At 53.5% G+C, this 10,800-nt stretch overlaps 1 protein-coding gene across 1 annotated transcript; it reads right to left on the bottom strand.

Moving 5' to 3' along the window:
* Positions 1 to 4,063: 4,063 nt before the first annotated feature.
* Tcf15 (transcription factor 15) lies at positions 4,064 to 10,000 on the bottom strand. Its single transcript, XM_059259665.1, has 2 exons — positions 9,257 to 10,000; positions 4,064 to 4,459 (listed from the first exon to the last, which is right to left on the bottom strand). Exons 1-2 carry the CDS (start codon positions 9,767 to 9,769, stop codon positions 4,385 to 4,387), a joined length of 588 nt encoding a protein of 195 aa, XP_059115648.1. The 5' UTR covers positions 9,770 to 10,000; the 3' UTR covers positions 4,064 to 4,384.
* Positions 10,001 to 10,800: the final 800 nt, after the last annotated feature.

Below are 10,800 nucleotides of genomic sequence, written 5' to 3'. Positions count from 1 at the left end.
TGCTGAGGCTCACAGGGACATAAATCACAGTGGCAGGAGGCCCCAAGGGCCAGGACCATCTCAGCCTCCCGAGGGCATGGGGGCCTGAGAGTCCTGGGCAGGGACACCTGGGTCCACTGGGGGTCACTGTCCTCTCTTGGACTAGCTGGAATAGGGTGAGTTAGAGGGGCCAAGAAACGGCTTGGCAGCCCTTGGGTGAGCATGGGCCAAGAGCCTGGCTTCAGTCCTTTCGTTTTGCAATCATTATGCACATAGAAATGGGACAAGGGATGCAGAGAACCCCATGCCTTTACCCATGCTGTGCTTTCAAGACCCCATGCTTCATCTCAAGACCCCACCCCATGCCTTTACCCATGCTGTGCTTTCAAGACCCCATGCTTCATCTCAAGACCCCATGTTTTTACCACCCAGGCATTAGCAAACCTTGCTTTTACCCCAGGTCTTTTCTGCCCCAGGATTTACTGACTTCCCCTTGCTTCACAACGCTCTCTCCCCAGCATCTTTCTTTTTGGATGCATTTGAGGATACAGTGTTGCCTGTGTTATGCTCCTCTACCCCAGAGAGACACTTGTTTATTTATTTTTTTAACTAGATGATTTGTATCTTAGTTGGCTACATGCTTATGAGCTTTGGTTGTTTTTTTTTATTTTAGTTCTTGGTTTTTTATTTTTAGGTATATTTATTTTATGTTTGTATGGCTGTTTTGTCTGTATTTCTGTCTATGCATCATGTGTGTGCCTGATGCCCAGAAAGTCCAGGAGAGGGCATTAGATTCCCTGGGATTGGAGTTTCAGAAGGTTGTAAGCAGCCATGTAGGTGCTAGGAATTGAATCCTGGTCTTCTGGAAGAGCAGCCAATGCTCCAACCACTGAATTATTTCTCCAGCCCCCAGAAGACTTAATGCTTAATCAGAAAGATGTCCTTTTACTTAACTGTAGCAAACTCAAATTACCTCTGGATTTCTTTCTTTCTTTTTCTTTAAATTTGAGACATGCTCTATCTGTCTCAGCTGGTCTTGATTTGTGATCCTCCTCCTCGTGGCTGTTGGGAACTCCTTTGCCTGGTTTATTTATTTTTTAATTTTGGGGTACTGGAGATTAAACCCAGGGACTCATGCATGGGAAGTATGTGCTTTATCACTGAACTATAATTTCAGATCTATTTTAATTTAACCTAATAGGATACAATCAAGAAACCGTATATGGGTAAGAATCTGTGTTCTAAGCCTCATTCAGTCTCAGATCCTGGTCCATCACTGTTTCCATGTAGGCTTCAGTTTCCTATGGCTGTGTGTGATTTTTTGAGGGCTTTCCCGTTGCAACCTGCCATATGGCAGGGAGGGAGTCCTGGATTACTGGGGCCATGCCTCTGGGAAGCCTCTGGCTGGTTGCTGTATGTTTCCTCACTGTGAAGTGAATGCTGAGAGCATTCTCATGGCGATGCGCCTGGGCATGGGGTGGAGTGGGGTGCTGCCATCATCAGGCTCAAGGTGACCTGGCTGGAGTTAGCTGTCAAGATAAGTTTTTGGGGAAGAGTCAGCCCCATTAAGAAAATGACCCTCAGAGGTCTTGGTCCACAGCTGTGCTTCTCCTGAGACATGTGTTGGGCTAGCCTTGCAGCTCACAAAGGCTGGTAGACATAAACTGTCCATTGCCCAGAAAAACAACAAGCCATAAATGGCAGAACAGTTTGCAGCTATGAAAGGTGTGCCAGCTCCTGGAACACCAAAGGTTTTGTGCAAAAGCATAAAGCCTGTACTGTGAGGAGAAAAATCTGGAGTGTGCAAAATGCTGTGTAATTATTGTGTAAAGTAAGACAAGTCACAGGCGTGCATACAAACAATACCCCCTCACAACACACTTGTGCATAACTTGCCTTCTGTACACATAGGTCAAGACAGGGCTCAGCAGTTACTGCCTTGGAACTGGTGGCTTGGAGGGAAGCCGCTGACTATCAGGATTTGGGGACAGGCTTTTTCACCTGACACCTGAGTGCTCTAGAGCTGACATCTCTGTCTCCATGCTTACATGTACACAGATACAAGCAGGTGGTGAGAATTTACTGAATTGACCTGTAAAATATCTCATGCTTGGATGAAGAGCTGAGACGTTGAACTTGGTGGCTGTGGGTAACTGTACATGTGTGTGCGCCAGACTCTCCAGGACTGTAGGGTATGCTGCCATCGTCTTTGGGATGGATGATGTTTCTAGAGCCATGAAGAATTTGAACTCTTGCAATAAAGACGTAAGCAGAAAAAACTATACTTATTGTTTTCTGCAAAGCTAGAAACCAGCACAGGGCCTTTCAGGAAGAACCCATGGAGAGACTCCTCATAGCTGTTGCCTTGTGGGGGGGGGGGGTGTGGGCTGAGGGAGGTGTGTGCCTTTCCTTGCTTACCATTTGATGCAATGTGAACTGATTGCTCCCTGCCCCAGAGCTCTTTAAAAACCATTGCACAAAGCAAAATACTCCTTTTTCTCTTCTTGCTGCTATGGCTTGTTAAGATATTGGGAAGGCCCAGACGGGTCAAGCAACATTTCCCGGGTCACCCAGCAAATCTGGTGGCAGAAGTGGGCTTCCAGCCCAGAGCACCCAAGTGTCTGCTCTGCCCCCCTCCTAAGTTTCCTGCCATTGACAAGGTCATATAGTCCTCTTCCTGTGGCTTTGCCAGCAGCTACGGTACCTGGAGTAGGGTAGGCGCAGGGAGAGCAATGTGCTTTCCTAATTAGCTCCCGGAGGGGAAGTGTGGGCTCTCTGGGACATAGGACAGGCAAGACCAATGTCCCTGGACACAGGAACTGAGGGAGAGGGTGTGGGGTAGGTCTCCTGGGCAGCATGGCCCCTGGGGACCCTCCTCCGTGTCCCTGCTAATAGGGTTAAGTGTGGGGCTGCACCACAGGTTCCAGCCTGTGTGACAAGGGGTAGACAGTTCTGGTCTCCCTTGCTGGCCCTGTTTTGTCTGTAGAGAGGACTGGACGGGTTAGGCTTGATCCTGTGGAGACTGTCTACTGATCTGCAGACTAGGCCATCTCACAGTGCCTCTGCCAGAGGGTCAGATGCGGGCAGGCACAGGAGCTCGCAGTCAGTCTACACGAAATGAAAGGACTCACTAAGAACACAACAGTGGTGTGTCACTGTCCCTTGCTGAGATAATGGCGGCTGCCTGGCTGGTCCTGCCTCTCCCAGCCTTCCTCCTTGCTTCTCTGATCCTGGTGGCTGAGCCAGAGAGCCCAGATCTTCTGGCTTCCCTAGGCTCTAGGAGCCAGGCTGTCTGTCCCCTATTCTCAGGTGAATCTACACCGAGGAAACATGGGCACGGTCTCCCAGGGCTGCTGGCCCACCACCCCGACAGGGGAGGGATTGTTCTGCCCCCCTCCATTTTGTTACATTTTCTTTTGTGTGTGTGAGGCACATGTGGAGGTCAGAGGTCAACCTGGGGGAGTCTGTTCTTTCCTTCCGCTACGTGGGTCTCAAGGGTTGTCAAGCTTGGTGGCAAGTGCTTTTACTGGGTGGGCCAGCTCAATGGGCCCTGCTTTGGGTTTTAAACTCAGACAGACCTCAGGGTGTCACCTGTCACATACTGGTCTCCCAAAACTAAGCTAATGCCAGGTAAGATTCTGCCTTCAGCACCTGAGGCAAACCATGCAGGCTGGGTGGCGATGTGGGTCACACACTAAGCCACACTCGCATAGGCAGCATAAGCAGCCAGCAGAAGAACGGGGACATTTCCAAACTGACTCCAGTGTCAGGGAGCCTGAAGGAGGAACCGGTGGAGGCAGACTCTTCACTACACGCCCTCTAGACGCTTTTGAATTTGAACCATGGTTCCAAAAAATAAATATACTTACTCAAAAATAAATATAATGCGGATTTCTTTGGTCACCACCCAATGGTGTTTGTAACACCGAACCAAGGGAAGGCCGTGAGGAGAACCTGCGTATAGCTTCCCATTCATGGTGAGAAGCCTTTGCCACAGCTGTGACGATCTTAAATCCTACAGAGGGGTCTATCTCCAAATCCCATTGCCCACATCCCTCCCCTTACTTAGCCAGGATACACACCATTTTATTTAAAAATACCTTTATTTTAACCCACCAATTCTCTCACATATCACATTCACGCAGACACACGCACACTTTCAAAAATAGTCTTTGGTTTTCTGAACTTTCTGCCTTGTCCCTGGCCAGCTAGGCCTGGCTGGCTAGATGGGTCCTCACGGCTCTCCAGGGTGAGACCTGTGTCCGGGCCGTTGTCCTATGGTCCCTACACAAAGCAGGAGTGGTTTGAGCTTCTGGAATCTTCTCCCCTGTCCAGTGAGGGGCTGCTGGCTCCTGACCTCTTTCTCTGGAGTCCTTCTTGAAGCAAACACTGCAGGGACCCAGGCTCATCGCCGAGGCCCTCGGAGGGGGGCTACACCCCTCACTTTCAAGCAGCTGCCCCCCAGGTCACGACGGCTACCCTGCGGGAGAGAAAGAGGTGTCGGGATGAGTTGGGAACTAACTATGTGCCCAGCAACAGAGGTTTGGTAAAGTTCAGCCACACATTAAGTCTCTCTGCAGAGGAGACTCTGGGCTGATGGGGAGCATCATGGGGTGACAGTGTTTAGGGCAACGGCAGGGGCAGAGGGGAGCAAATGCCAGTTATGGAGGGAAGTATGTGCGTGAGCCATTGCTAAAGGGTGCTGTTCCCGGAGGGGATGTCAGGGACACCCTTCCTTTACCAACAGTTTACGTTATCCACTCCTTTCCCACCTGAAGACCTTTTGTCTTAAGAAATCTAATACATGCTGGGTGCACCGGCCCGTGCCTGGAATCCCAGAGCCATGGAGGCTTGCCCATCAGTTTGAGGCTAGCCTGGTCTACATAGTGAATTCCAAACCAGACAGAGCTATATAAGGAGACCCTGTTTCAAAAAACAAAAACAGAACCAAAACCCCCAGATTGAAAAAAATATATATATATATATTACACACACCTATACGTTTTGGGCAGGAGGTGCTGGGGGTTGAACTCAGGACCTTGCACATGCTAAGTATGTTCTCTACCACTGAGCTACACTCCAAGGTCATACAATTTTCACACACTGTAAAGCATATTTTACATTAAGGGACAAGGAAAGCCCCCTGGCGGTTCCAGGTGCTCCCCGACTGTAAAATAGCGGAGTGTGTATGTGTGTGTGCGCTGTGTAAATCACCCTCTAAATAAGACAAGTTTCTGGCCTCCTTGCCTTCACCCAGGGTCTCTCCTGTGCAGGGAGCATACCCATGGCACTGGTCTTCCAGGAAGATTTCTCTATGAATGAAACTGCTTCCCACTTGTTGTTATTTGGGACATTCCCCTGGAGTAAACCACAGTTTACTTTTGCTTCCCTGTCAGGCCTGGAGTCCAGGAAACGGCAGAGAAAGCATTCTTCCAGCCTGGGCTGGAGCCCTGCAGGTGCCAGTCAGTGCTGCTTCAAGCTAAAGGTGGCAGTCCCTGAAGTCACCAGCCCTTCAGCCTTGCCCCTCACCAATACGCTCAGGTTGGACGTAGGTTAGACCCTCACTGAGAGCAAGAGCGCTCACAGCCCTGCACTGTCTTCTTGTTTTCTGTTATGCAGCCTAGGTCGACCTTGAACTCCGTATCCTTCTGCGTCAGCCTACGTCTGAGTGCGGAGGTCCCAAGCCCGTACCACCATGCTCAGCGCAGCACTCCCTCTTGTGAGGAGGATTCCGGTGTTGAGTAACTGGCCCGGAGACACCAGCTGTTTAGGAAGAGCTAGGGAGAGAAGCCCACTGCCTGCCAAGCTGCCCCACTTCTAGGCCCCATATAGCCTACAGTAAGTGCTCAGTCGGCTGGGAGCGGCTGAGCCGGTGGTGACCTCAGTTCATCTAGAGACCCAGTGGACCATCTGGAAGCTCTGCCTCTGCTGCCTCCTGCCTCTGCCCCAGCCCAGGTTGGGGCAGATCCATCCAGATGTGAGCCCAGCCTCCCTGGAGGCTCTCTGGGCCCAGGGACACCATGTTCATTCACAGGCAGGGCTATTTTGAGGGTTGAGGCCATGGTCCCAGCAGAGCCTGGGGCTTGGGCTTCTCAGACAGACTCTGGCAGGAGAAGCTGAGAAGGGTGGATGGGGCAAGGAGAGGGAGGCTGGGGAAAGAACCCCGCCCCCCACTCTTAGGTCCTCAGAGACAAGGAACGCCACCTCCCACCCTAAGTCTGGAGGTCATTCAGAGAACTTGGTTCCGTGGGAATGCTGGGACAGCTCACCTCCCTGGACCTCAGTTTCTTCATCTGCGGAATGGACACCGTCCAGGTGCCGTGGAATGTGAACACAGCTGTGTCCACTGCCAAGAGCCCCAAGAAGAGGTTTGATCAGGTCCAGAGGGAAACACTCCTGTTCTAACATGGACTCCCTGCTGGATGGAGCCTCAGTTTCCTCCCCTGTGGCATGGTATTGCTTTACAGGATAAACAAGCTAACACAGGGGATGCACACTAACAGCTAAAGCTCTTTTTGTGCGTGTGGTACTGGGCACGGAATCCAAGGCCTCATTTGCGGCAGACAAGTGTTCTGCTGAAGAGCTGTAGGTCCAGTCTTGTTTTTACTTTTCGAGACAGGGTCTCACTAAGCTGCCCTGTAGGCCTCACACCTGGGATCATCTGCCTCAGCTCTCTGGGTAGTTGGGGTTACAGTGTGGAACCACCACACTCACCAGGAAGAGCTCAGTACAGCTTGAAGAACACAGTAAGTGGTCAATAAACATTCAGAATATGATTACCAGCCTCTTCCAATGGCAACTCCTGGTCCCTTGTCAACCCTCTGCTGTTGAACGGGCCACACCAACAACAGGGAAAAGCTTCACAAAGGATCCTGTCCAGCTCTATCCCGGGTGACAGAAGAGAAAACAAGGCAGAGACAGGAACCCGCTTTCCACTCAGTACTCAGAGGTAACCTTAGCTCCTCCCCCTGAGCAGGAAGGAGCTGTAGGGGACTGTGTCCATGGTGACCCCACCCCGACCATCCAGGTTCAGAGGGGAAGGAGTGGTTTAGGAAGGAGTCGGGTCTGGGACCTTGGAGCTTCTTGACCTCAGAGCTCAAAGTGTGCAGGGGCTCCCCCAAACACCTGGTATCTTCCAGACAAGTCCTAGAGGGGCTAGAGCTGGCCAGGATCACCCCTCTGGCTTATTCCCAGAGGAGCCTGTGTGACTGAGCAAGGCTTCTACAACCAAATTTGGTTGGGTTCTTGATCCCACAGACAGATCCCAAGGCAGCAGTCGGGCTTAGGCCAGCCACTGGGAACCTCAGGGGACAGTCCTCCGTGCTACATTGGAGCCCCGGTTCTGACTGCTGGGGTGGGGGGCCCAGATGTGCCTTCTCTGCAGCCTGCAGGCACAGGGCCTTCCTGCTGTCACTCTTCCCACTTCCCAGTTAGCCAGACCAGAGTGCCAATCCTGCTCTAACACTACTGTGCACCTCGGGCAAGGGCAGCTTTGTCCAAGCAGGTGGGGGTGACCACAAGACTCCTTCTCTGCCCGTTAAGGGACCTAGATGAAGAGTGCTGAGCACAGGCGTGTACTTGGAGACTCCTGTCATGGTGGTGGTCTAGGTCTACCTCTGCCTTTAACATCTCCCCACTTCTTTCTCGAGAGCAGGGGTTCTCTACCCGTCGGTGGCGGCCCCTTTCACAGGGGGTCACATATCAGATATCCCGCACAGCAGATATTTACATTGCAATTCATAACAGTTGCAAAATTACAGTTATGAAGTAGCAATGAAATAATTTTATGGTTGAGGGTCACCACAACGTGAGGAACTGTATTAAAGGGTCTCAATGTTAGGAAGGTTAAGAACCACTGTCTAGACCCTGACTGCAAACTCCATGCATACTCTAGAACGCCTTTTCCCATCCTTTATCCGTGTGCCTGCCTCTGTTTCCACACATCTTTTAGGGATTTAGCACAGCTCTTCAGCCTCGCTCTGGGGCTGGGCTTCTCCTGGGCTCTCAAAGTCCCATAGCATCCTTGTCTTCACCCTCCTGCCCTGCCCCTGACGCTCTACTGAGAGCACCTGACTGGAAGGAAGGCACCACATCTGCTTATTCTCAGAGCCAACAAAAGCCAGCTGCTGGGTGGTTAAGGGAAGCTGACCCGGATGAACGTGTGACAGGCTGTATGTAAAGGAGTGCTGTGGTGGACCCAGCTAGCCTTTCCATCCCAGATGCACACCTCAAGGCCCAGCTCTGACTTCTCTCTTCCGCCTGGGGCACTGACAGGGTCCCTCAAACCGGTACCAGTCGGAGGTTAAGAAGATTCAGAGAAACTGAGGCATCCGAGGGCTGGGAAGACAGTGGGAATTTGAGCCAGAGGGCTGGTCTGAGACTAGGCCGCGGAGGCCTTTCCAGGGTAGAGCTATGAGAATCAGTGTGCTGAGTTGAAGGAGACTGACTATAATCCCCATGATCTTTCTCTCACTGGCCATGGAAAGCAAGGCAGGATTCTCTGAGCCTCAGTTTCTCCAGATGTAAACAGTAACTGCTGACCTAGCTCAAGTCACACAGGCAAGCTTTCTCGCTGTAAGACAAGCTCAGGCTGGAAAGGGTGAGGGCCTGGGGGCCAAGCAGGCCTGGGCAATTTCGCCTAAGAGGCCCCAGACACTTCTGCTCCCCAGTGCCCAGCTAGCCTCTTAACTTAGACGGAATCAGACAACAGTGTTCCCTCCTAACCCTACATCCTTCTGAGGCCGGCGCTCTTCAAGGACCCCTTCCTGCACACGTGTTGAGGACCTGCGGCTTTCTCCAGTAGAGGAGGTATATGTCCCCATTTTCTTCTCAGTCTCCTGCTGTTGGGTCAGGTCTTAGGACCTGGAACAATTTACTAAGGACGATGTTAGCTCAGAGTGATGCCTGCTACCTAGTAAGCCCAGAGCCTACTTCCTGTAAACGTGTGCAGTGCTTTTATCTGAAGCGCCTCAGGGATAACTGAGCGGACAACCAGCTACCTGCCCAGAGGGCGAGCATCAGGCAAAGAGTAAGGTCCCAGCGTGCGGGAACCTCTCAAGGTACAATTAAGTCAGACCAGAGCTTACTGGGCTCCCCACTACGCTTTCTGTTTGAGGGTTAAGCAAGAGGCTCTGCTCCACTTCAATCCTAGGACATGAGACATGGCCCCCGCCGCTGCTCCGAGGTCGCTTCCAAAGGGGGGTCCCTGGCTCCCGGGAGGTCCGCCCCCGCCCCCAACCCTGACGGCCGGGCTGCAGCAGGCGTGCGGTGCACTCACCCCTTTGCGCTGGTTGCTGAGACAGAAGGTGCAGATGGAGCGCGGCTGACGGCCGTCGGCGGCGGGGACCGCGCTCTTGCCACCGCCCGCCGCGCGGAAACACGGCTGCCCGTCGTCGGCCGCGTCGCCCAGCAGCAGCACGTTGGCCAGGTGCGCAATGTAGCTGGACGCCAGGCGCAGCGTCTCGATCTTGGACAGCTTTCGGTCCACCGGCTCGGTGGGAATGAGCGTACGCAGGGCGGTGAAGGCCGTGTTCACGCTCTGCGTGCGGTCCCGCTCGCGCGCGTTGGCCGCTTGTCGCTGCCGCACCACCACCACCGGGCCCGCGCCGCCGCTTGCCCGCCGCCCGCCCCCGGGACCCGGGCCGCGCCGCGCCGCCTCCAGCCCTTCGCAGCAGCCGAACGACTGGTCCGACGCGTCGCTCTCGCTGCGGTTCTCCTCGTCCTCGCTCAGCAGCCGCACGTCCGGGTACAGCACGTGCGCGCCGACCGGGCGCAGCAGCGCGAACGCCATGGGGCGCCCGGCCGCCGGCCTCCGCTCGCCTGGTTCCCCGAGCCGCCGCCCCCGCAGTGCGCTCCCGCGCGCTCCCACGGACCGGCCGGCCGCCGCCTTATAGCCGGGGGAGGAGTCAATCCCGAGGCGGTCCCGGTATGGCCAATGGGACGCCCCCCGTCCCTCCCCGGCCAATGACGATGCGCCTGCTTCTGGGTCCCCCCAAGTTGAGAGGAGCCCCGAGCTCTTGGCCCTCCCCGAAGGCTCTGGGCTTGAGCGGGTCAGGCGCTCAGATACGGATTTCTGGGAGACCGCTGTCAGGTCCCTGTTAGCGTGGCCTGTTTCCTCCTTTCCATTGTGAGAATATCCCCGCGCTTAAAAGTCGAATCCAGTGTCCTAGCAGCTTCGGTGTACGGTCAGAACCGCGGCCAGGGGCTTTGGACAAAGCTTCTCAGACTAAGTTCCATTCAGCAGCTCAAGAGTGTGGCCCGGGACACTGCATTTGATACGAGCTCACCAGTGTGCACTGTGATGCTGGAGCTGTCCGAGGGGAGCGAAGTCACCTCTCTTGCTGACAAACATTTTTTCTTTTCTCTCCCCCTGTACTGGTTGGTTTTGTGTGTCAACTTGACACAAGCTGGAGTCATCATAGAGGAAGGAGCCTCAGTTGAGGAAATGCCTCCATGAGATCCAGCTATCAGGCATTTTCTCAATTAGTGATCAATGGGGGGGGCAGCCCATGGTGGGTGGTACCATCCCTGGGCAGATGGTCCTGGGTTCGATAAGAAAACAGACTTCGCAAGCCAGGGGAAGCAAGCCAGTAAGCAGCTCCCCTCCATAGCCTCTGCATCAGCTCCTGCCTCTGGGATCCTGCCCTGTTAAGAGTTCTTGTCCTGACTTCCTTCAGTGATGAACAGCAATGTTGAAGTGTAAGCCAAATACACCCTTTCCTCCCCAACTTGCTAAATGGTCATGGTGTTTCATCACAGCAATAGAAACCCTAATTAAGACGCCCCCTTCCCAGCAAAACAAACACCCAAGTCCCATTCAGT

This window comes from Peromyscus eremicus, chromosome 4 (genome assembly GCF_949786415.1).
Source record: "Peromyscus eremicus chromosome 4, PerEre_H2_v1, whole genome shotgun sequence".
In the NCBI taxonomy this organism is placed as follows: domain Eukaryota; kingdom Metazoa; phylum Chordata; class Mammalia; order Rodentia; family Cricetidae; genus Peromyscus; species Peromyscus eremicus.
Note: the sequence above shows the minus strand (reverse complement) of the source record. Positions and strands in the feature narration are given on the sequence as shown.

What these genes read in the sequence shown, in the direction of transcription:
- Tcf15 (XM_059259665.1), bottom strand. Translation starts at nt 9,769, where the DNA reads ATGGCGTTCGCGCTGCTGCGCCCGGTCGGCGCGCACGTGCTGTACCCG. An exon ending in TCAGCAACCAGCGCAAAGGG is followed by an intron (nt 4,460 to 9,256) that starts GTGAGTGCACCG and finishes TCTCTCCCGCAG; the next exon opens with GGTAGCCGTCGTGACCTGGG.